This window comes from Hydra viridissima, unplaced genomic scaffold, assembly GCF_058129835.1.
Source record: "Hydra viridissima isolate aposymbiotic clone 2 unplaced genomic scaffold, HvirCarnegie_v1 scaffold_4, whole genome shotgun sequence".
Taxonomy (NCBI): Eukaryota; Metazoa; Cnidaria; class Hydrozoa; order Anthoathecata; family Hydridae; genus Hydra; species Hydra viridissima.
The window spans coordinates 1,039,700-1,061,160 of record NW_028324303.1 but is presented as its reverse complement, the minus strand read 5'-3'; the positions used below and the strand labels follow the sequence as shown (position 1 = coordinate 1,061,160).

Here is a 21,461-nt window from a genome sequence, read left to right as displayed (position 1 = left end):
AAAACTTGTATTGTAGGTATTATCTAGTAAAAACACTGAAAAAAAAAAAAAGAACAACAACAACATATATAAAGTGTAAGTGCTTTAAATATACATAGTTTTGTTACTTCTGATTATATTTTGCAGACATCTTCAATAAATGACAGAAATAAAAGTTTTCCAGCAAACTTGAAAAAAGGTAACAAGCAGACTTTTACACAAAGCAACAAAATAAAAACGTTTTTGTTTGCCTTTACAACAAGATGAAAGATAGGATATTGGAAAGGTATATGAAAAATCTATGACTAAATTGTTTTTGCCTAAAGTATGTGGTTAGTTTGAATTTTCATTTTTTCTCATCACAAGGTTTAATAAAGGGTTTTATGGTTGCATGCAATGCCCTAAAATAAACTTCAGTGAAAAGCATGTGCAAGTTTTAACAGCATGAATGAGCTTAAAAACGAGTTAATTTAAGCAAAAAGAACTTGTATAAGCTCCAGAGAGAAGTGTACGCAATCGAGCTTGAGAGCTGGACATATAAGAACATCAGATGCTCCCCGAAAATGTCCAATTATAAAAATTCAATTTAAAAAAATATATTAAAAAATTATTATCAAAATTATATTACAGAGATTTTAAAATTTCATTAAAAAGCTGCAAAGTTAAAACCAATAAAAAAGAAGATCATTTCACTTTCAATCCAGTGAGAGATAAAAGCTGTATGCCACGCTCAATCCAGTCAGCACTTGCTTCGATTGTCAATGCCACTAATGTCACTTCCTTTTTTACAGCATTCCACTCTTTTGTTTGATAAGAAGTGGAGTTTACTTTGACTTTGTCTAAGGAGTCAACAATCGAAGGAAACAGCGAAGATCCGTACGTGTTACTAGCAGCTGGTGCAGCAACATAGTTTCTAAAGTTACATTATAACAAACTGCAAAAGAACCTGTAGATTAGCATTATGAACACAAACTTCGTGAATTATTCAATAAAAACTTATCAAATCAGAAAACCTAGATGGCTTCCTTCAGCACAAACCAATCTACTTATATTAAATTTAACAAAAAGAAACCAGAAAAAACAGGCAGATCATAAAAAACATTGACTGGCATTACTTGATTCTTTCTCTGCCTGGCAATCCACTATCTCTCAAAAAAACCTTCTCGATTTGCATGATGACATCGTTTAACATACGAACCAAAAGCTCACTAAAAAGATTGCCAAGCAATAGATACTTGGAAACTTTAAAGAAAATACATAAAGTACATAAACTTTTAAAACTTATTCAAACAAGACCTATTAGGTTTGTCTATGTCAATTTCTTTTTCAAGAAGCCTTTTAAGTTTGGTAGATGCTGCTTCAAACTTATTAACTGCATCAAACAGGTGGCCTAAGAAAAAGCAAATGACGAATAAAAAAAATGACAATAATACAACCTTCACATATTAAATTAATATTTACTAAATACTTTTCAGTAAACTAGCTTGAAAAATTCATAAAATTATACCAGCGTCAAACGCAGCATCTTTTTGGTGAATATCAGAAACTACTTTTGCACATTTATCTTCCAAGTCTTCGCTGAGTGCAACAGCATTGAACGGAATTAAAGGGGAGTCAGAGACTCTTAGCAGTATGTGCATTAACACTTGAGAATAAGCTAAATGTGCTTGATAGCCAGGATCTCCATAACTTTCCATCCATTCTATAGTGTCATACTCAGTGTGGTAAGTACTATATGTCTCCCCTTTTCCCTAAAACAAAAAGCAATAATTTATAACAACTGAATAAACATGACAAGATAAAATCTTTATCTGTCTTTCATTATCTACATTTGATTATCTGTCTTATCGTTATTTGAAAGAATTATGCTAATCATTACTGCCAACTCATGACAGAAATGTTTCTTACAAACTTGAAATTTGCACTTGTGACACCAGCAAGACAGTAAAAAGGGGCATAATCACTTGCTGATGTAAGCCCTCCAAACCTTAAAATAAAGAAGATTAGATAATCAAGGAAGGATTAATGTTTTAAAAAGTTTTTATAATGGAAAAAACTTTCCATCAAAAAAAGTTTCATTTAAACCTATTGCTATTAAATACGGGTCTAGAAAAACGTTACAAAATCTTTAAAAACTTTGTTTAAAACTTTGAACTTAGTGTAAAAGTACACTTTGGTTGCTTTTTCTTCCCATCTGGATCAAAACCAACCATTTTGTCATAAACAGTTTGCTCCTTATCTGGATAAACAACCTGAAGTAAAGAAATCATAAATTTCAAACTTTTTTTCTTAATGCAATTCATAGAACAGTTAAATAAAAGCATTTTGTTGAGTTCTGAAGAATCGTTCAGTGGAAATAATTGGTCCACAGAACTAATCAGCATAATTATTAATGAAATTATCCCATTGGAAAATGAATATTTGGAAACAACGATTTATGTACAGCTATTCACAAAAGTTTAAACGATTGTAGAATTTTTATCAAGTATGTTTGGTTTTTGTTTAATAAAGAAAAACTGTAAAATGATATCGACTTAATTTTTTTTATTTATTAAAGAAAAAGTAATTAGCTTTAAAATGAATATGAACATGTTATAAAAATTTTAATATTTAGTTAGAAAAAAGCTATCACAAAAAATCTTATAGGAAAAATAAGAAGCACAAAAGTTTAAACGAATTGCAACATTCGAACAAAAAATGAAAAAGAAGCCAAATTAATATTTGAAGTGTCCTCCTTTGTTTTTATAGCAAAGATAAACTCGTTTATGCATTGATTCAACTAATTTCATGCACATCACGCAATTTCAGGTACCTTCAGCCAGTACTCATTCAAAAGTTGCTTTAAATGCTGAATTGATTGAATTTCATGGTATGTCAGTTGATGTCCATCCAAGACCAAATATTTTCGATTGGGTTGAGATCTGGAGATCTAGGGCACCAGGGCATCACATTGAACTTTTTTTTCAAAAAATATTCTTTGATTGAGTGTGCTGTATGAGCTGAAGCCCCATCTTGTTGAAAGATAAATTGCTTGCTTCTGCCATACAAGTGTCTGATTGATGGAACTAAACACGTTTCCAATATGTTCTTGTAGTTGTATTGATTAATTCGGCCTTCATACAGCTCACAGAAGCTTATACCTTTGTGAGAAAAACATCCCCAGATGCCAACCGAACCTCCACCGCCTTGTCGACGATGTTGCAAAAACCTGTCTGAATATTTCTCAGTTGCAAATCTTTTGACATAGATTCTTCCTTTGCGGTTTACAACTTGAAAGTTAGCTTCATCACTCCAAATAACTTTTGCCAACTGTTCTACAGACCAGTCCAGCCTTTCTTTGGACCACGTTCGTTGTTTACGTTTATCCGTGATTGAAAGAATAGGTTTTTTAGCAGCTATGTACGTTCCAATACCTTTGTCTGACAATGTTCGTCTCACGAGCTCTCTGCTAACTTTTGGATTTTTTTTTGACTCTATTGAAGATTTTGCTAGCTTTTTGTAGCTGAGTTTGGGGTTTTCTCTGCTCATTCTGAATATACCATTTTTGTCACGGTTGCTGAGTTTGGATGGTCTCCCAGTACGCGGCATGTCGGAGACGTCCTTGGTAAGTTCCCAGGTTTTGATGGTTTTTCTAACGCAATATTCAGAAATATTAAGTATTTTGCCTATTTGAACGTTTGTGTGATTATTTGTCCGCACCATACCAATAACTTGCCATTTGATGTCACTAGAAACTGATTTTCGACCCATTACTTTGATATCTATTTCCATTAGATTTTTATTCAAGAAAAACCGAAGATTAGATTTGAAAATTCTGTAATCGTTTAAACTTTCGTGAATAGCTGTATATCAGTTAGCAAAATAGATTACATTAAAAGCAAAAAGAAATCACAACAAAAATCTTAGAAAGTTTAGAGATTTAATGTGTTGCAGATACTTTTTATAAACTTTAAATACCAAATACCAGCTTTGATGAATTCCAAATGACATCTCTAAGCAGCCCACTGCCAATTGCTAATAGACTTTCATTGCCTAAAAATGATCACATAAAAAGAAAGGTTATACAAATTTAACTGAAAATTATTCTAACTAAAACAAACGTTTTTTATATTTTGTATATGATGGGATTGATTTTCATTCACACCTGATATATTATGGTTTGAACATAAAAACACTTTTTTTGAACATAAAAACACTTTTTTTGAACATAAAAACATTTTGTTGAAAAAACCTTTTGTTCATTTTTAAATCATAAACATTTTAAATCATAAACAACAAACCAAATATTGCAAGATCAAGATTCAAGTACACAACACCACGGTTACGTAATTCATGTAAGAATTCCTAAAAATAATTTTTAAGCCAATAGGGGGAATCATTAAAAAGTACAGGTTGCATGAAAATTTTAAAAAGCAAAGTCAAAGAATTCAAATGACAATTTAGTACTTTTTAGTTAATTTATTTTCAAGACAATTTAAAACCCTTAGTTCAATGCTTCCCCAGTAATTCTATGATATATATATAGAGCAATTCCAAAAGTCTGTAAATTACTGGTCTGCAACTGCAATAGCAGCTTTATCTGAAAAAAAAAATCTAAATAGGAAATGTTTAAGATTTCTGAAGGTAGAAATGTTTAAGATTTTTAAAAAGTCTTTTTTAAATCCCAGAAAACAATAACCATTTTGTTGATTGTTCCCTTTTTATCTTGTGTTGGGAGCTGAAATTTCAACCATAGTCCACTGAAATCGTTTTTGTTTCAATTCTGGATGTCATGGTAATAGATTTAAATCTAATCTATAGTTATGAATTAATTTTCAAAGTTTTTATGTCTTTTCTAAATATTTCTTATGACATTCTTCATGCAAAATTACATCATTTGCATCTTCACAAATATTTGCTCAATGAATTTTGATGTTTTTGCAGGTGAAAAGCTAAAATGGCATAAATATTTATTTTCATTTATTGTTTAAAAGGACTTGCTTTCAATGATTTTCACGCTAACTGTAAACTCAATATATATATAAAAGTTTAGTACATCAACCCTTAATGACATTTATACAAGTGAGGATGAACAACAGACTTACTTCTACAAACTCATTTGAACCCAGTAAGCCATGCTCCTCCCCATCCCAGGATATTAGCTTTATTGTTCGCCTTGGAAGCCAACCTTAAAATTGACTTTAAAAGATACATTTATCAAAATAATAAAGAAATAAATTTCATTTTGAAATCACGGTTTATTAATTTTAAACTGAAGAATCAAAGAAAAATGCTATTTTAGCTGCTTGTTATTAATTTTTAAAGTTTTGACTGCTAACCTTTTTTAAAGTGAAAAACATAGACTTTAGTTTTCTTATTGCACCTTGCCCTTAGTCATTTTCTCCAATAGAAAAAATGGCTAAGGGCTAGGTACAATAAGAAAAGCTGCTTTTTCAACTGGCCAGAAAACATAAAGTAGGTTTTGTAATAATAATAAAAAAAACCAAACCTTTTTTTAATTTTTCACCGATAACTCTTGCCATCTCCATCATAATAGAAATTCCACTTGAAGAATCTACAGCACCATTGATCCATGCATCACTATGGCTACCCAGCATTACATACCGATCTAATAAAAAACCATAAGAGTAAAAATCTTTAAAACGATTATCAAAAAGATTATTAATGTAAAAATTCACATATATTTTATTAATTCATTTCTTTTACAATGCTACAAAATATTTCATTAACATGACCATTATTGAATCATTATGAGAAACACAGTTTTAAAAAACATAACTTGATTAAAAAACCACCAAAAAACTAAAAGAAATTATAATAAAACATTTACAGTGATGAAATTAAAAACAATAAAGTAACCTGGTTCAACATTTCCTTCTACGGTACCTACAATATTTGTTACGGTGCGAATCACATTTTCATTATACACTTCAATCTTCACTTTTCTAAATAAAAATATTCAATAAAGTTAATTTATTAAAATTTGCAAGTTAAAATAAGGTTTTAGACTTTTCATTTATAACCTAAATAAACTAAAAATGCTAAATAAACCTTTGCTATCAATCAAAACAACTGTTAAATCATCTAATACAAGTCTGCTAAGAAAATTTCTTACTTTTTACCGGTCAGTCTGTATGTTATATTAAGCATCCCCTTCCAATCCTCAGGAACAGCATCACCATCCATTTCTCTACAATTCAAAATACTTAAAAATCACTTCTTAAATTATATGAAAAAACAAAGGCAAGTATATTGGGTTGGAAAGAAAGTTCTTTGGCACTTATGCTAATACAAATGGATCTTATTAGAACACGGGGTGTTCTACGATTTTATGGAAAGCTCTAGCATTTTGTTTTAATGCATCAACATTATTTTCTAAAATGTTCTATGCAACTGTATAAGCAAGTACAGGTGATTCATTTGACATAAAAAATCAGATCAGAAATCCTATCAAGTTGATTCTGAAATGTTACACAAACTGGTGGAGGAGAATCCAAGACTCAGTAGCTGCTGTATAGCTTTCACACTCTATCTTCTCACATATCAGTCTTTATTGATTGGGAAAGGTTCTAAGGTTGAGAACTTGGGTTCCCCACAACCTGACACAACATGAAATCGATGTTTTGACTGGTTAAGTGATAAATAGTAACTAAGTGATTACTCAATTACTGATTATAAGAAGTGGGTACTTTTTGCAAACCACACACAAAAGCATCAGTAGGTTGATGGTGAAGAGCAGGAAGAACCAGAAAGTAAAGCAGATCCTTACTAAAAGAAGGTCATGTTATCAGTATGGTGGTATGCGCATGTTATTGTGCATTATGAGCTTTCTTCCTCCCAACACAACCATAATGGCTGACTATTACTGTCAACAACTGGAAGGAAAGGCAGAAAGTCATTCAAATGTGGCTACAGCACCAAAGCATTAATTCTCTGCATGACAACGCATGCCCACACACAGCAAAAATGACATGTCTTAAGTTTACGAAGAAAAGATGGCAGATCTTGCCTCACCTGCTATAATTCCCACACATCGCTTCAAAAAATTGTCACCTTTTCCGTACCCTGCAATTTCATATTTCAGAGAAAAGTTTTGATGATGTTTGCCAACTCAAAGCCAATATTCATAGATTCTTTGAGGTGCAGTCAGGCAGGTTCTATAAAAATGGGATCTATTACTTGCCTGATAAATGGAGAATTGTTGTTGATAGAAATGGGAATTATATTGTAGATTGATTGTGTTTAATCAGAGGATTGTAATGAACTAAACTATTTTATGAAAGTGAAAAAGGACTTTCTTTCCAGCCTAATAAAAAAAGAAACAAAGCTTATGATGTTATCAAGATAACATTATAAGCAAGTTTATCTTGCTTACCTCTGGAGTCAAATTTTTAATAAAGCTAAGCTTTTAACTTTCAATCAAGATAAAAGTCACCTTAAAAATGAGAACTTTAGCAAATACTATCCTTAAGTAATATCAGAATAATTAGTTATAACTTTTAAATCAATCAAATGAAACACAGCTGTATTTTAAAAAACTTTCCTCATCTCAAAAAAATATTTTCTTAAATAAACAAAGTTTTTTTATTGACAAAAAAATATAGAAGATAAAAAACTCACTTCATGATGTTAAAAGCGTCATAAGCAGATATGGGTTGAGTAGGTAATTTTGGCAAGTCAGCATTTTCAGGTTCCAATCTGTAAACCCAGTCTAAAAAAGTTATAAATGACATGAGAAAAACTCAGTAAGACATATATATACACATAGAAATATACATTTATATATGTGTATATATACTTATGAATATGTTCATAAGTTCACCTTTTAGTGCTATCTTTAATACTATTTTTTCTTTTTTGTTTCAGATGAAACATTTCAACTTATAAATTATTTAACCAATAAGCAGATAACCAGTAGCATAATAACCAATAATCAGCGGACAAAATAGATAATACTGAGACAAATACATTAACACAGAAGTGTTTACTGTTTGCCTGCACTGAAAATTTGATGTTATTGCTTTTTTAAAAATGATTTAAAGAAATAAAAAGAAAAACAATCACCAAACAAACAAAGTTACTTTGAATAAAAAGTTTTTTCAGTTAAAATTCACATGAGTAATTTAAAAACAAACCTTTTGAAGGATAACCATCTGTTAGAGGATCACCATAGCTGATCTTTATTGTTCCTCTTTGGACAGAACTTCGAGGTAACCATTTACTTTTGGGAAACAACTCATCATCATTAACTGGACCAGACTCTTTAGGATCACTGTAGATCACAACCCCAATGGCACCACACTTTTCTGCCAAACCAACCTGCAAAAAAGCAACTATTCATTTTAAGATTAACTTTAAATACCAGTGTAGCACTTTTAATGAAAAAAAAATCAGACTTTAGATTTTCAAATTTAGATGAAAACTTCTCATCATAAAATACAGTGGGTTGCATAAATATAGAGTCAGTTGATTTTTAATATGATTTTTTTAATGTTTTTTTAAAATTTAAAGCAAACAAAAAAGTTAATAAATTAAATTTTTTAAATTTTATTAACAGTGGTTTTATAAACATATTAAGAAAAAAAATTTTTCAAAACAAAAATTTTTAATACTTTTTTATGAGAAATATAAACAACTGTTAAAAAAACAAACAATAAAACAGAGCAAAAATATAGAGTCAGGGTGCATTTTAGTATTTTGTATGCGCACCACAAGCTTTCACACATGCACGAACACATCCAGGCATAGATTAAACTAGTCGGATGCATAATTCTCTTGGAAATACTTTCCAAAGCTTTTCTAAGGCCTGTTGTAATTGTGCAACACTGGGTATGCTCTCTTTGACCAATCTCTTGTCTATCCAAGCCCAAATGTTCTAGATGGGATTGAGATCAGGAGAATGAGCTGGCCAAGGCATGACCCTAAAAATTTTCCAGTCAGCCACTCTTTTGAGCTGTTGCACCATTGTGCTAAAAAATCCATCATTTTCGTCTTCTGTAAAAAGCTCTGTCTGTTGGCAAAAGTTTACTCTCTTTTAATTTTTCTGGTTAATTCTGCCGTTGTAAATGTTGTATGATCCTGTTCCTTTATGAGAGAAGCATCCCAAAACTCCGACTAATCCTCCTCGGCCTTGTACCCTTGGTACACAAAAATGCCCTTTGAACTTTTCACCAGCAAGCCTCTTGATGATTACTCTTGAATTGCAATTTATCACCTCAAAATTGAATTGTTCACTGAAAATGACTCTGGCCCAGTCTTCTACAGACCAGTGAAGTCTTTCTCTACACCACATTAATCTTTTTAGGAGATCTGAGACATGCAAAAGTTGTTTTCGAGCAGCGACATATCAATCTATTCCTTTCTTATTTAGTCATTTCATACAGTCTATCTACTAACACTAACAATACCAGGCGTATTTGTGAACCCATCAGCAAGTTTGCAGTATGAAATTTTAGGTTCTTGCCTAACCTTTTGATAGAAAAAACTTTGGTCTCTTTAAGTTAGCTTTAAAAGCCTACCAAGCCTTGGTAAATCTTTGACATCATTGAATAGCTCATGGTTTCTCAACGTTGTTTGTACACATTTAAGCGAAAAATTGCACATTCGAGCTATTTCTCATTGGCTTTTTGTTTTATCTTTTAGCAGACCTACAATTTGCCATCGTATGTTCCCTGAAACAGCTTTTGTGCCCATTTTTGTATTTTTACGTCACCAAATAACTACCCATGTGAATAACTCAAGATATAAAAATGATAACTTAATTTTATTTTCGCAAGAACATTTATATAGTTTGAAAGAAATCAACCACAAAATTTTAGATTGCTTGGATAACATTTTATTGAGATATTTCAATTTAAGTCATTAAATTTTAGTTGACTATATTTTTGCTACATTAAAAATACAGGTATTTTCTAATTAAATTAACATTTACTCAAGACTCATTAACCTAACGAGTTCAATTATATACCATTCGATAGAGAATCAATTAATTCACACATGTAATACGCTTTTAATTGTATTAATTTGTTGGTTTCAAAGATAATTTTGAAAAAAACAAAAATTTCACATAAAAAAACTAGTGACTATATTTATGCAACCCACTGTATTATTGTGGTCCAAAAAGTTGTTACCTTATCTAGATTGTGATATTTCTATATTTATAGATGTTGAAATATAAATGTAAAAAGTTATATAAATATGTAATTATGATTATGCTTTTATGTAAACTAAGATTTTATTTTTATGTAAATTTATATTATACTTTTATGTAAATTTAAGATACATTTTTATGCAAACTTACATATGTGATTATACTTTTATAATCAGTTTCGACCTTTATAAATGTAAAAATAAATATCACAGTTTAGATACAATTTTTTACCACAACTTTTTTACATTTTCGAAAACTTTTAAAGATTAAGATTAAAGCAAAAAAAAGAAATTTAACAATTTACCTTGCTTCCTCTAGATATCTTACCATATCGCACAATCACAACTTTGCCTGAGCAACTTATGCCAAGGTCTTTAAGCTTTTCAAAATCATCTCTTCGACCATAGTTCACATAAACAGGTTCTCCCTATTAAATATTGAAGTTTGATGAGGTTATCTTTTTTAAGGAACTCTTAGAGAAAATAAAAAAAACTTTCCAATAGAAAGCAACAAGAAATAAGTTTTTGCTAACAACTTTGTTGTTATAAACAGACAATAGGTATTGCTATATAATGATAGTCAAAATGATAATAATGATAATCACAGTAATTTGGTTGTCAAGAGCTACTTAGTAAGTGGCAAAAAAGTTAAGAAAAACTAAATTCACTTTTTCATATAGATTTGCAACCTGCTGTGTCTGAAATGTAACTAAAAATATATTTTTTAAAAATGAAATAAAATCTTTCCAGAAGAGGAATCTTCAAATATGCCTAAAAAATTTTGAAAATTCAAAAATGAAAAAAAATCAGAAATCAATCTCTTTTTAAAGGAAAGGTATGCACCTTTAAATTTGTATAAGGTCTTAGATCAACCTGATTGACCAACTAAAGCTAAGAAAAAAACAGGACTGCCATCTTTGTGAGCATCAGCTAAGCAGTTTAACCTCAACTGACTAGTAAACAATAGATATGGAGTGAGTCAATAAAATTTGGCCAGAAATTTAGAAAAAATCATCAAGATACTTTATGCCAATTGTCAAAAATGCAAATTTCTTACTATAATAAAAGAAAAACTCCAAAATAAAGTGATGATCTAGGTTTGCGAGCCGAAAAATAGAGTCGAAAAATTGGAACATTACTTGTAGAACATTTGGCGGAGATCAACTACAAAATGTTCTACAAGTAATATTCTACAGACCAATCAAAAACTTTTGGGATTGTTTAGCACAAAAAGCTTACAAGAATGGCTGGGGTGCAAAAACACCTAATCAGTTGGTTAAAAGAATAAAAAAAAAACTCAAAGATATTAACTTAATTGAGTAACTGAATTGTGGATCTATAGTCCATAATGGAGTCAAGGCAAAACTAAGAAATATAGCAGATCATGATGTCTTTCATTATTTAAAAAAGTGAAAACTTACAAATGAATAAACATTTTACAAAACACAAAACACCATTTCTTTGTTCTTTTTTTCCATTTTTTTGAGAAATTAGTTTTAAATTTTGTATCATAACCTTTTTGATACCTATAACTTATATTTAAATGTTAAAAATTATAAATCAAAAATAAAGTAAGACGAGTAACAACTAAAAATTACAGATTAAAGTTTCTGATTCAATGTCTGATTGCATCAGTCACTAAATGCATATAAAAAAAAAAGCAAAGTTAAAACTTTTAAAACAAAATAATTACAAGATCTTAATTATTCAAAGTTACTTAAAAATTCCTTTAACTTTTATTTGTAAAAAAATCTCTTTTTACTAAACAAGTATAAAAAGAAATAATATAGAAACTTAACAATTACCTCAACAATTCCTTTAGGAGAATATGCATTAAATGGAGGTATGACACCAGTAAAATTTTCATTTGATACATTAGTTTTATAGAGAGGCATCCCATCCAAATCAAGAACTGATACGGCATTTTCCTTTTCAGAAGATGGAAAGGACAGATAAACATTGTAAGACAGTTTCTCTGCTTTAAAGCCGCTACTTACAAATCTCTTGTAAACTTCTTCACCAAGCAAATTGTTACGTTCAGAAGTTGCCACATGAGGTTTTCCAGCAAAAAATCTTCAGTTATAAAAAGGTCAAATGAAAAAAATCATTTTCGTTTTAATAAAACAAGTGTAAATAATTAGCAAACTTTTAATAGCAATCACCTCAAGTTCTCTTGGATTTTGAGATGATCTATTGATGAAACTATTTCTTGGTAAAATTTATCTCGATCAGCTTGACTCAATCTTTTTAATGCTGCAGATTCTTCAGTGTTGTAACATTTTGAAGAAGCCCTACACACCACATAGCCCAGAACAAAAGAAAGAATAATCACTAAGCCAGAGACAAAAACTGCAATTATTCTTCTTTTTAAATTTGATTTCTTTTTCAAGACTTCACTGTTTTCATTTTGAAATGTCTGAAAGTTCTTCATTTTTCTATATTTAACATTTTCTCTGATATTTTAAATTGAAAAAAAAAAAAGAGAAAAGTTTGAACTACCATTCTTTTAAAAAATACAGCAAAACTTAGAAGCCTCACATTTTATTATGACTGACTCACACAATTCAAAATCTGAAAAGGTCACTGATTGATAACAAAATTGGATTTGCTATTTCAGTGACATGAATGGAGATTTTATATTATATCTACTTCTACTTATATTGAATATAGTGAAATGTTTTCGCAACTAAAGATTTCTAATATCACAGAATAATAAGTACTAACAAAAAAAAAAAGCTTCTACTATAGTTTAAAAGTTTAGTTATCTATCATTCTAATTATTAAACAATAAATATCAAGCAATCAACTTCAAACAATCAATCGCAAGCAATCAACTTCAAACAATCAATTGTAAATGATCAATTGCAAATGTCCAATCTGTGGCAATAAAAAAGGTGCTGATTCAAAAGAGAGAAACTTTAATGCAAGGTTTCTCCTTACTGAAATCATCATTGCAAAACTAGAATTATTTTTTGGTACATTAAAAAGTATGTGTCCTGAGACTACAGTTGCTTATATGAACCTAATCCAGCCTAAGTAATTTTTCAAAAAGATGTAAACCTTTTATTAACTTATCTTTGAGCTTTGTGCCTACTTTTGCACTACTTGAACTATTTTGAAATCTCATCTATCTTCTACAATGTCATTAGGTTCATTGAAAAACCACAAAGAAAAACCAATCATTTAAAAAACAATTTAAAGATTTTTTCAAAATAGTTCTCAAGTATTTAATAATATATTAAAAATAAACCTGCAGTATATTGTATTCCTATTAAAAAAAATTTTTTTTTCAAAAAACACAACTTTCAGCACTTTGAAACACTTGCAACATTTAATACATTCATCTTGATTCATGAGCTCAACTCATTATTCATACTTATTGAAGGCTACATCTCAATATTACAGAATGTTATGAGTATGACTTACTAAAACTTGCACTCTCTGAGTAGTTGGATACCTAAAGCAGCTTTCTTAGCTTCTCTAAAACTTTACATGAATCATTAAAAAGGAAAAGAAAAAAGAGGACAAGAAGAAAAAGAAGTTTTATGCATTAAAATTATTTCACTAGTTTAAGAAGCAAGGTTTTAAAAAGCAAATGTTTTTGAAAGGTGAAACTTATAGAAAGTTTGCCAACATACAGTAGATGTAGAAGTAGAAATTTAAAAATTTTACACGGTGCCTCTGTGATATTATCACTCAAATTGATAAAACTTTTATTTTAAAGAAAACAAAAAAGAAAGAACTACAGAAGAAAACTAATCTTTGTGGTAGAAACCATCAAAATGAGAGTGTAGACTGTTGTAATAATTCACTAAAGTTGATTTATTGCAACATCTATTAAGAAAGTGAGACCATTTAGTAGACCAATCCAGAATGTAAGATACTGAGCTCTTATGAAAATAAAGGCCCACATTGGATTACAATCAACTGTAATACTCTCCGTGATGAATTTCTACAACTAGATCACAAGATCATAGTTTTCTTTTCTCTAAAACTTATTTCCACTGTAAATGATCTATGCGCTCCTATTTACGAAGAAAACATGATCAGCATAACCTTATGTGCCATTCCCTGACAAACTTTCAATAATGCTACAAATACAGTGGGTTCCATAAATGGAAAGTGAGTTGCTTTTTAATGTGACTTTTTAAATGTTTTTTAAAACTTATGGCAAACAAAAAGGTCACTAATTTAAATTTTTTTAAATTTTATTAACAGTGGTATTATAAACAAAATAAAAAACAAATGATATCATTACAAATATGCTATAAGCTCATATTAATCACAATTTCTACAGGGCTTATCACTACTCTACTGAATTACTATTTTTTAATAATCGGTATGGTCCTAAAAATTTATCTCGGGAAGGTCTTGAAGCAAACAACAAAGATATACAGAAAAAGTTACTGTTTCTCTCTAACAAGTCTCTCAGAAGAACTTGTAAGTTTTGATGAACCTTCATCTGGAGAGATCTGATCCAGAAGTTTTAAACTAAATTATCAACCCCTTTCTAAATGCTTTTTGTCAAATCAGCATTATATTAAATTCAGTTCATACAAGTGCTTTTAAGTACTATCCACTATAATGAACATTTTAAGTTAAAATGTGATGTGTAAAAGAACCTTCAGATGTATAAGAAAAGAAAAGTTTAGATGTGTAAAAATAAAAAATTAACTATTTCATTTTTCTTTTACGCATCTAGAGGTTTCCAAATATAAAATATTTTTGAAACTTGTCTAAAATGCACAAATATGATAATTTGAACCCAATCCAAAAAAGCAAACTTCAACATAATATTGTTCTTTATGATAACCACTAAATGAATGCCTTTCCAACAAGCCCTCAACTAATTTCCTGACATTACTTGATCATGATTTATAACTCTATTTCCAAAGCTGTGCAGCAACCAAACAATTTTCCTTAATGTAAACAGATTTTAACTTTTATTTAGAAAAAAAAAAAGATTCAATAAATAAAAAGCTTCAATACACAAAATGAAATTTCTAAATTTATAAAAAAACGAACTTTGAACGAACTAAATTTATATATGATTAATGAGCTTTTACCAAAATGAGTTTTTTTCAGGATTTGAACCTAATAATTCGTCCTCCTCATAGTTACAAAACTCTGAGCGCTAAGGTCACTCTTAAAATGTGTAACTTTTAAAACCATATGCAGTATTAGTTGAAAACAAATGCATTAACAAGTTCTAAAGAAAATCTTGTTCAAATACTTTAAAAAGTTTTAAAGAAAAAGTTGTCCAAACACTGTTTGCTAAGATTCACTTAAGAATTGAAACTCATGCAGTAAAACAATCTTTTAACTTCAAATCAGATGAAAGCCAAAATCCCAACAGCAACAAGCACAAAAAACTCCTACAAACTCATACGAATCTAGCTATCTAACCCATTTACTACACTTTTCAAATTCACACCTTGATCATCAACTAAACTTATAAATAAGGATTTAACTAAAAGATTATGGTGCTACATTCAACTGAAATCTAATTTAAATAAAAGAGTATTTCAAATTATTGATTATTGGTTGAAAATCAGACTGTACCTGTGATTGCTATCACCTGAACTTAATTTAAACAGTAATCTTAATATCATTTTAGATGACGTTGAACCTCTTGGATATAGCAATATAAAATGAATTTCAAAACAAACGATACGTATTTCAAACTAAACTGAAATTGTGAATTTAAACAGCATATATTCCCGCAAAAAGATTCATATATATTCTCATTATATTTTCACATATATATTTCAGTAAAAAAATGACCATCATTTATATTCATCATATTATTACATTAAGGAAAGTTAAATCCGTAAAATTTCATAAAAATTCATAATTATTCAATAAAACTTTCTTTTTGGGAAACAGTTTCATTAAAAAGAAATTTTGAAAAACAACTGTAAAATGATATATGAACAAATTTTAAGTTTTTTAATAATTTCTGTATAAAAATGTAGCATATATGTGTGTGTGTGTGTGTGTGTGTGTGTGTGTGTGTGTGTGTGTGTGTGTGTGTGTGTGTGTGTGTGTGTGTGTGTGTGTGTGTGTGTGTATATACATATAGTTTATATTAATTTTATATAATATAAAAGATTTAAAATTTTAAGAAATCAAAAAGTTTAAAAAATACATCAAAATACTTCTTAAAGATATTTCAAATTTCAAAATAAACATTTCTTTATAAAAATATGAGATCAATAACTTAACAATACAATAACTTAACAATTTTTCCTGTTTTTCTATGATAATAGATTCTAAAATCCAAAAAAAAAAAACTTTAAAACTTATTCCATGTATTATAAAAATGGTTGGTTAAAAGATTATGGAGGTTACTGGAACAAATTCACCCCATTCTCAATCCAATTAGCACCAGACTCAATAACCAAAGCAACTAATGTCAATTCTTTCTCAACAGCCTCAAAACCTTTACCATTGGTGGAATTTAAGTTAAGTTGCAGCAATGAATCAACAATAGAAGGAAATGATGATGAACCGTATCTATTATTAGCTGATGGTGCAAAAATGTAGTTCCTAAATAATAATATAAAGCATAACAAACTATCTATTTAACTTCTATTACACACCTTATCCATTTAAACCAGATAGTGCAAAAACAACACCAAGCAAAGAAAACAGTTCCATAAATTTTATAATTGTAAATTCTTTTTTTTCCTTTTGAATTTTAAAAGAAAAAAAAAAAACATGCAAAAAACTAATTACAAATCAAAATAATCTTCATTTTAAAAATACTTTTATGAAATAAAATTGTATGTAAACTATAACAAAAAGAGAATTTAAGCAGAATTCATAAAACTAATTCATATACTTTATATATGCATATCATTAAACGTCTTTATTTTATTATAATTAGTTATAAAATACACAAAGTCCATTTAATAATAATAAAAAAAAAAAAATACAAAAACTTTAAAAGAAAAACTTTTTACTTTGGTAAACTATTATTTTTTGTATCTGGATGAGCAGCAAGCATATTTTCAAAAAAGGTTACTTTCTGATGAGGATGTTGAACCTGATGAGTGATTATAAAAGAATTAATGCTCAAAACTCAGTTTCTCTCAAATGATCAGTTTCACAACTAAAAGATACACTAAAGCATTAGACTCAAAAATATTCTTAAAAAATGAAAAACTTGTACCAATGCAAAAGAACTTGTAACCAATAAAATCTGATTTCACCAAAGAAATGCTTTAAAAAATAATAATACCAGCTTTGCAGCATGAAACACCACATCTCTTAAAAGACCTGATCCTGCCACTTGAAATGTTCCATTTCCTTTAAAAAAAACAAAATTTTAGTTTCTTTTCAATAAGAATCATTTTAAAAATTCAAATGACTTCAAATGGTCAACTTACTTTAACTTAGCGCCTGCATTTGTTAATTGGTGAGTTTCTTGCATTTTTACTTACATATTTACACATAAAAAACCGTACCATTAACGGAAGTATCAACATTCAAATATGCAATTCCTCAATAACCTAGCTCAAGCTTGAACTCCTACAAAGAAATCAAAAATTGAAAGGTCAGAGAAAATAAAGTGATATGGAATATATAATTGAATAATTTAAACCTCAATTATCTCACCATCATCATTATTATCTCCATTATCTCATAAGGAATGCTACTAATAAAGTGTCTGCTATTACTATATATTTTGAATGATTTACAGTGCCATTTATTTAAGTCTTTTAAAAATCAATCTTTTATTTTTAAAAACAATTTAGCTAATACAGTGTCACTTACTTTGTAAAAAACTTATTAAGTTAATTGAAACTTATTAAGTTAATTGGAAGACTGGTCTTAGCAAACTTAAGTTCATTGTTCATTTGTATGCCATATTTAAAAGAATGAAAGTATGAAAGTATGAATCATTTTTAACATAACATTTTAGTGAAATTTTAAGAAAATTAATAACACATTCAAACTATGTTTAGATAAAACTACTTAGTAAATCATAAGGAAATTCTTTGGTTTTTTAATATGTTACATACTTAATTATTAAATTATAAAGAGTTCGTTGTTTTTATAAATACAATATACATATGTAATTATTTTTAAAATACATTTTGAGAAAGCAGAGCATATCCAAAGTTTCATCACTCAGACGACTTCTTATTTTTGTTGGAAAAAGTCTAGCCGCAGAAAAAGCATGTTCAGGTTCTTCACTGGTAGACTCAATAGCCATTAACAAATTACACGGTTTTTGCAAAAAATCACTGCGTGTTCCTCCATTTTAAAACAACAGCATTTCTTTTTGAACTTTCACCAACAACAACTTACATCAAATTGGTTTGCTGGGCAAATGTGCAAAAGGCCTCAACTGTTGTTTTCACTGGGACTAGAGCATTAATAATAGCAGATACAGCTTCAATCTCATTATTAGATAAAGCCAAAGATTCACCTTCAGTTAGTTTTATGTCTATTAATGCCTTTTGTATACAATTTTTTAATAAATAGACCCATTGAAGCATTGACAAAAGACATCTTGCCTTGCAGTCTTTCATTAGAGTTATTTTCTTCCCAAAATCAGCCGCAACATACTTCTGCAAGATATTGTTTTTTTTGGTGATTGTCTGAACACTACTATTGATTTTCGTACCTTTTTGATCACTGGACCACAACTTACCTCAGTAACATTACATTGGTTTCCTCATTGCCTATCACGACTAACATTGAGATCAACCAACTCATTGGTGTCAGAAAAATCATCATCCTTGAAAGAGTTACTTTCTGAAAAATCGTCTTCTATATCTGATTGTTCGCCTTCATTGAATTGCTGATCTATTTCTCTTTCTATATCCTGCTTTTAATATAGTACTTCAATAACAACCAGTTGCACACCATGGACAAAACATAACTTATTATTTACAGGTAATATTCTCCCAACTTTTTTCATCACACTTGCTCCGTCAGTCATAATACCAACAATACCTTTTTGTAAATCAAGTCCATGTTGTGCAAGCTTTTGTTCTAATAGCTCAATACACTTATCAGCAGACATTGATCCTGTTATATGAATTAAGCCTAAGCTCCAAAAATGATAGCTATTTCAGTAATTAAAAAACTCCTTATTTTTTTGCTGTAATCTAAAACCATTTTACGCACAGTGTTGACTGTTGCTAGTAAACTTTTGAATCCTGTAGCTATAAAACTTGTACATACAGTACTGTGAATAAGTTTTAGCCTACCATAACTTTATATTTATTTTTGATTTTTTCATAAAAATATGAACGATTTATGAAGTAAAAAAAAATCAGGTTTATAGACACATATATTATGAACAAAAATATCTAGAAATAACTTAATAAAATATGATACAAAAAGAAAAAGCAATTTTTTTTTAATTGATCACAGAAGCGAATCTCTTGGGAATTGATTCATATAAATTTGTAATGATATTTTGTGGAATATTTGCCCACTCTCTTTTTAATATTCAAAAACATTCTTCGACATTTTTGGGGTTATATTCAGCCTTTTTTTTAACCAAATAATCCCAAACATGTTCAATAATGTTCAAATCTGGACTTAGAGGAGGCCAGTTCATTACTTCGAGAACTCCCTTCTCACACATGCCCTGTAAATATTTTTGGCCACTCGGGAACAATATTTGGAATCATTGTTTTGCTGTAGAATGATATTATTACTAATTAGTCTCATTCCAGATGGTATTGCATGATGTCTTAAAATTTCTATATATTGCCCTCCTATCAGTTTGCCATCAACTCTGATTAAATCACCTAATCCAGATGATGAAATTCAATTCCAAACTTAAACAGGACCTCCCCCATGCTTGCTTGTTGGATGTAGACAATCAGGGCGATAAGCCTCTCCAACTCTTCTTCTTACATACTGTCGTCTTCTGCTACTGAACAATTCAAATTTTGATTCATCTGTGTATAGTACACGGTTTAACATTTCTTGGGCCCAATTATTATGCTGTTTTGCATATTTAAGTCTTTTTTCTTTATATCAACGACATAATAAAAGCCTTCGAACTGCAACACACCCTCTTAAACCAGCTTTTAGCAAATGTCATTGAATGGAAGATGAGGAAACATTGGTACCAGTTGCAGCCTGAATGTCTTGGGCTAGTTCACTGGAGGTTTTTTTCCAATTTCGCAGAGACACATTTTTAAAACAATTGTCATGTTTTTTAAGCTTTAGAGGTCTTCCACTTGGAGTTTTATCCTGAATTTTTTTATAATTTCTCAATTTTAAAAAAATTTAATTTATAAAATGTTTAATTTAATAAATGGAATTTTACCCATTTTAGCACTTTAATAACAATAAATATAATAGTATATATAAAAAAAAACTTTAACTAGAATAAGTTTTGATCTGAGAGAAATAAAAAATAATATTAAACACATAATATCTATGAAATTTCTTTGTAAACTGTCCTATCATCTAATATAAAGCTTTCACAGCAATTAATAAACAAAAATGCAAGAGCAAACTAAAAACAATTGAGCTGATATGAAATGGGTTCAAATCAGCATATAATAAAAATAAACACATTAGATATCTAAATACAAAAATTTATTTAAAATTTTAATATTGTTTTTGTAAAAATAGTGTTTAGTATTGTTTAAAATAAGACACGATTTTATATAAAAAAAATAATCAGAAGCTATTATTCAAGATATGTCAAAAAAACATGAGTTGTAAAAAGTGGGCTAAAACTTATTCACAGTACTGTTCTCTAGAATCCTCTAGAAAAAACCTACATATTTTATTTGTTAATAAAATTTTATATTTGCAATATAAAATTTCATTAACAAGAAAAAGGACATTAAATCGAACTTACTGAGAAAACCTTTAAAGATTGATCAAACAAACATAAAAATCCTTTTCTTTATGAAAGTCCAACTCCACTGAACTTTTGAAATTCATATAGGAGTGTAAAAAAAATGCTATTTTTGAGGCATTCTCTGTTCAAAACACTTAATTTGTCAAATAAAATCACATGCGACAATTGCAAATAAGTATAAGTTTCAACATAATCAGCAATTGCTTCCGTACCGTATCATTAAATTGCAATATGAAAAAAGTTGAAAAAATATTTTTAAATGTCGCATTGGAAAAAAAATTTTCCATTGGGATAAATTTGGACAGGTGCATAAATCAAAAATATTGTTTTTATCTTTATTTCATAAAAAGACTTTTAAAAATGTTATTATACACGTATTACGCATAAATATTCATTATTGGTCATACATAGGTCTGATAATGATGTTGTCATTATAAAACACTTGGGCTAAGAAATGGGCTAAAACTTATTCTTAGTACTGTATATC

General features: G+C 29.1%; 2 protein-coding genes across 4 annotated transcripts in view; both read right to left on the bottom strand.

Annotated features, from left to right (window-relative positions):
* Positions 1-564: 564 nt before the first annotated feature.
* Positions 565-14,496, bottom strand: LOC145183380 (N-acetylated-alpha-linked acidic dipeptidase 2-like). 3 transcript variants are annotated; one of them, XM_090084432.1, is made up of 17 exons: positions 12,291-14,496; positions 11,934-12,201; positions 10,434-10,556; positions 8,115-8,298; positions 7,600-7,690; positions 6,095-6,169; positions 5,839-5,924; positions 5,468-5,587; positions 5,064-5,146; positions 4,260-4,323; positions 3,944-4,011; positions 2,152-2,231; positions 1,888-1,966; positions 1,487-1,730; positions 1,276-1,369; positions 1,095-1,187; positions 565-892 (listed from the first exon to the last, which is right to left on the bottom strand). In XM_090084432.1, exons 1-17 carry the CDS (start codon positions 12,557-12,559, stop codon positions 664-666), a joined length of 2,250 nt encoding a protein of 749 aa, XP_089940558.1. In that variant the 5' UTR covers positions 12,560-14,496; the 3' UTR covers positions 565-663. The 3 variants fall into 3 exon arrangements, 1 of the variants encoding a protein (XP_089940558.1); XR_016451595.1 differs by lacking the exons at positions 565-892; positions 1,095-1,187; positions 1,276-1,369 and having other exon boundaries at positions 1,612-1,730; positions 3,937-4,011; XR_016451596.1 differs by lacking the exons at positions 565-892; positions 1,095-1,187; positions 1,276-1,369; positions 1,487-1,730 and having other exon boundaries at positions 1,929-1,966; positions 2,150-2,231; positions 3,937-4,011.
* Positions 14,497-16,380: 1,884 nt separating this feature from the next.
* Positions 16,381-21,461, bottom strand: part of LOC149889328 (N-acetylated-alpha-linked acidic dipeptidase 2-like) — a 33,570-nt gene continuing 28,489 nt past the window's right edge. Inside the window, exon 17 of the mRNA XM_090084430.1 lies at positions 16,381-16,677. Coding sequence (XP_089940556.1) covers positions 16,476-16,677 — 202 coding nt within the window. The 3' untranslated portion in view covers positions 16,381-16,475. The remainder of the gene's footprint in view (positions 16,678-21,461) is intronic.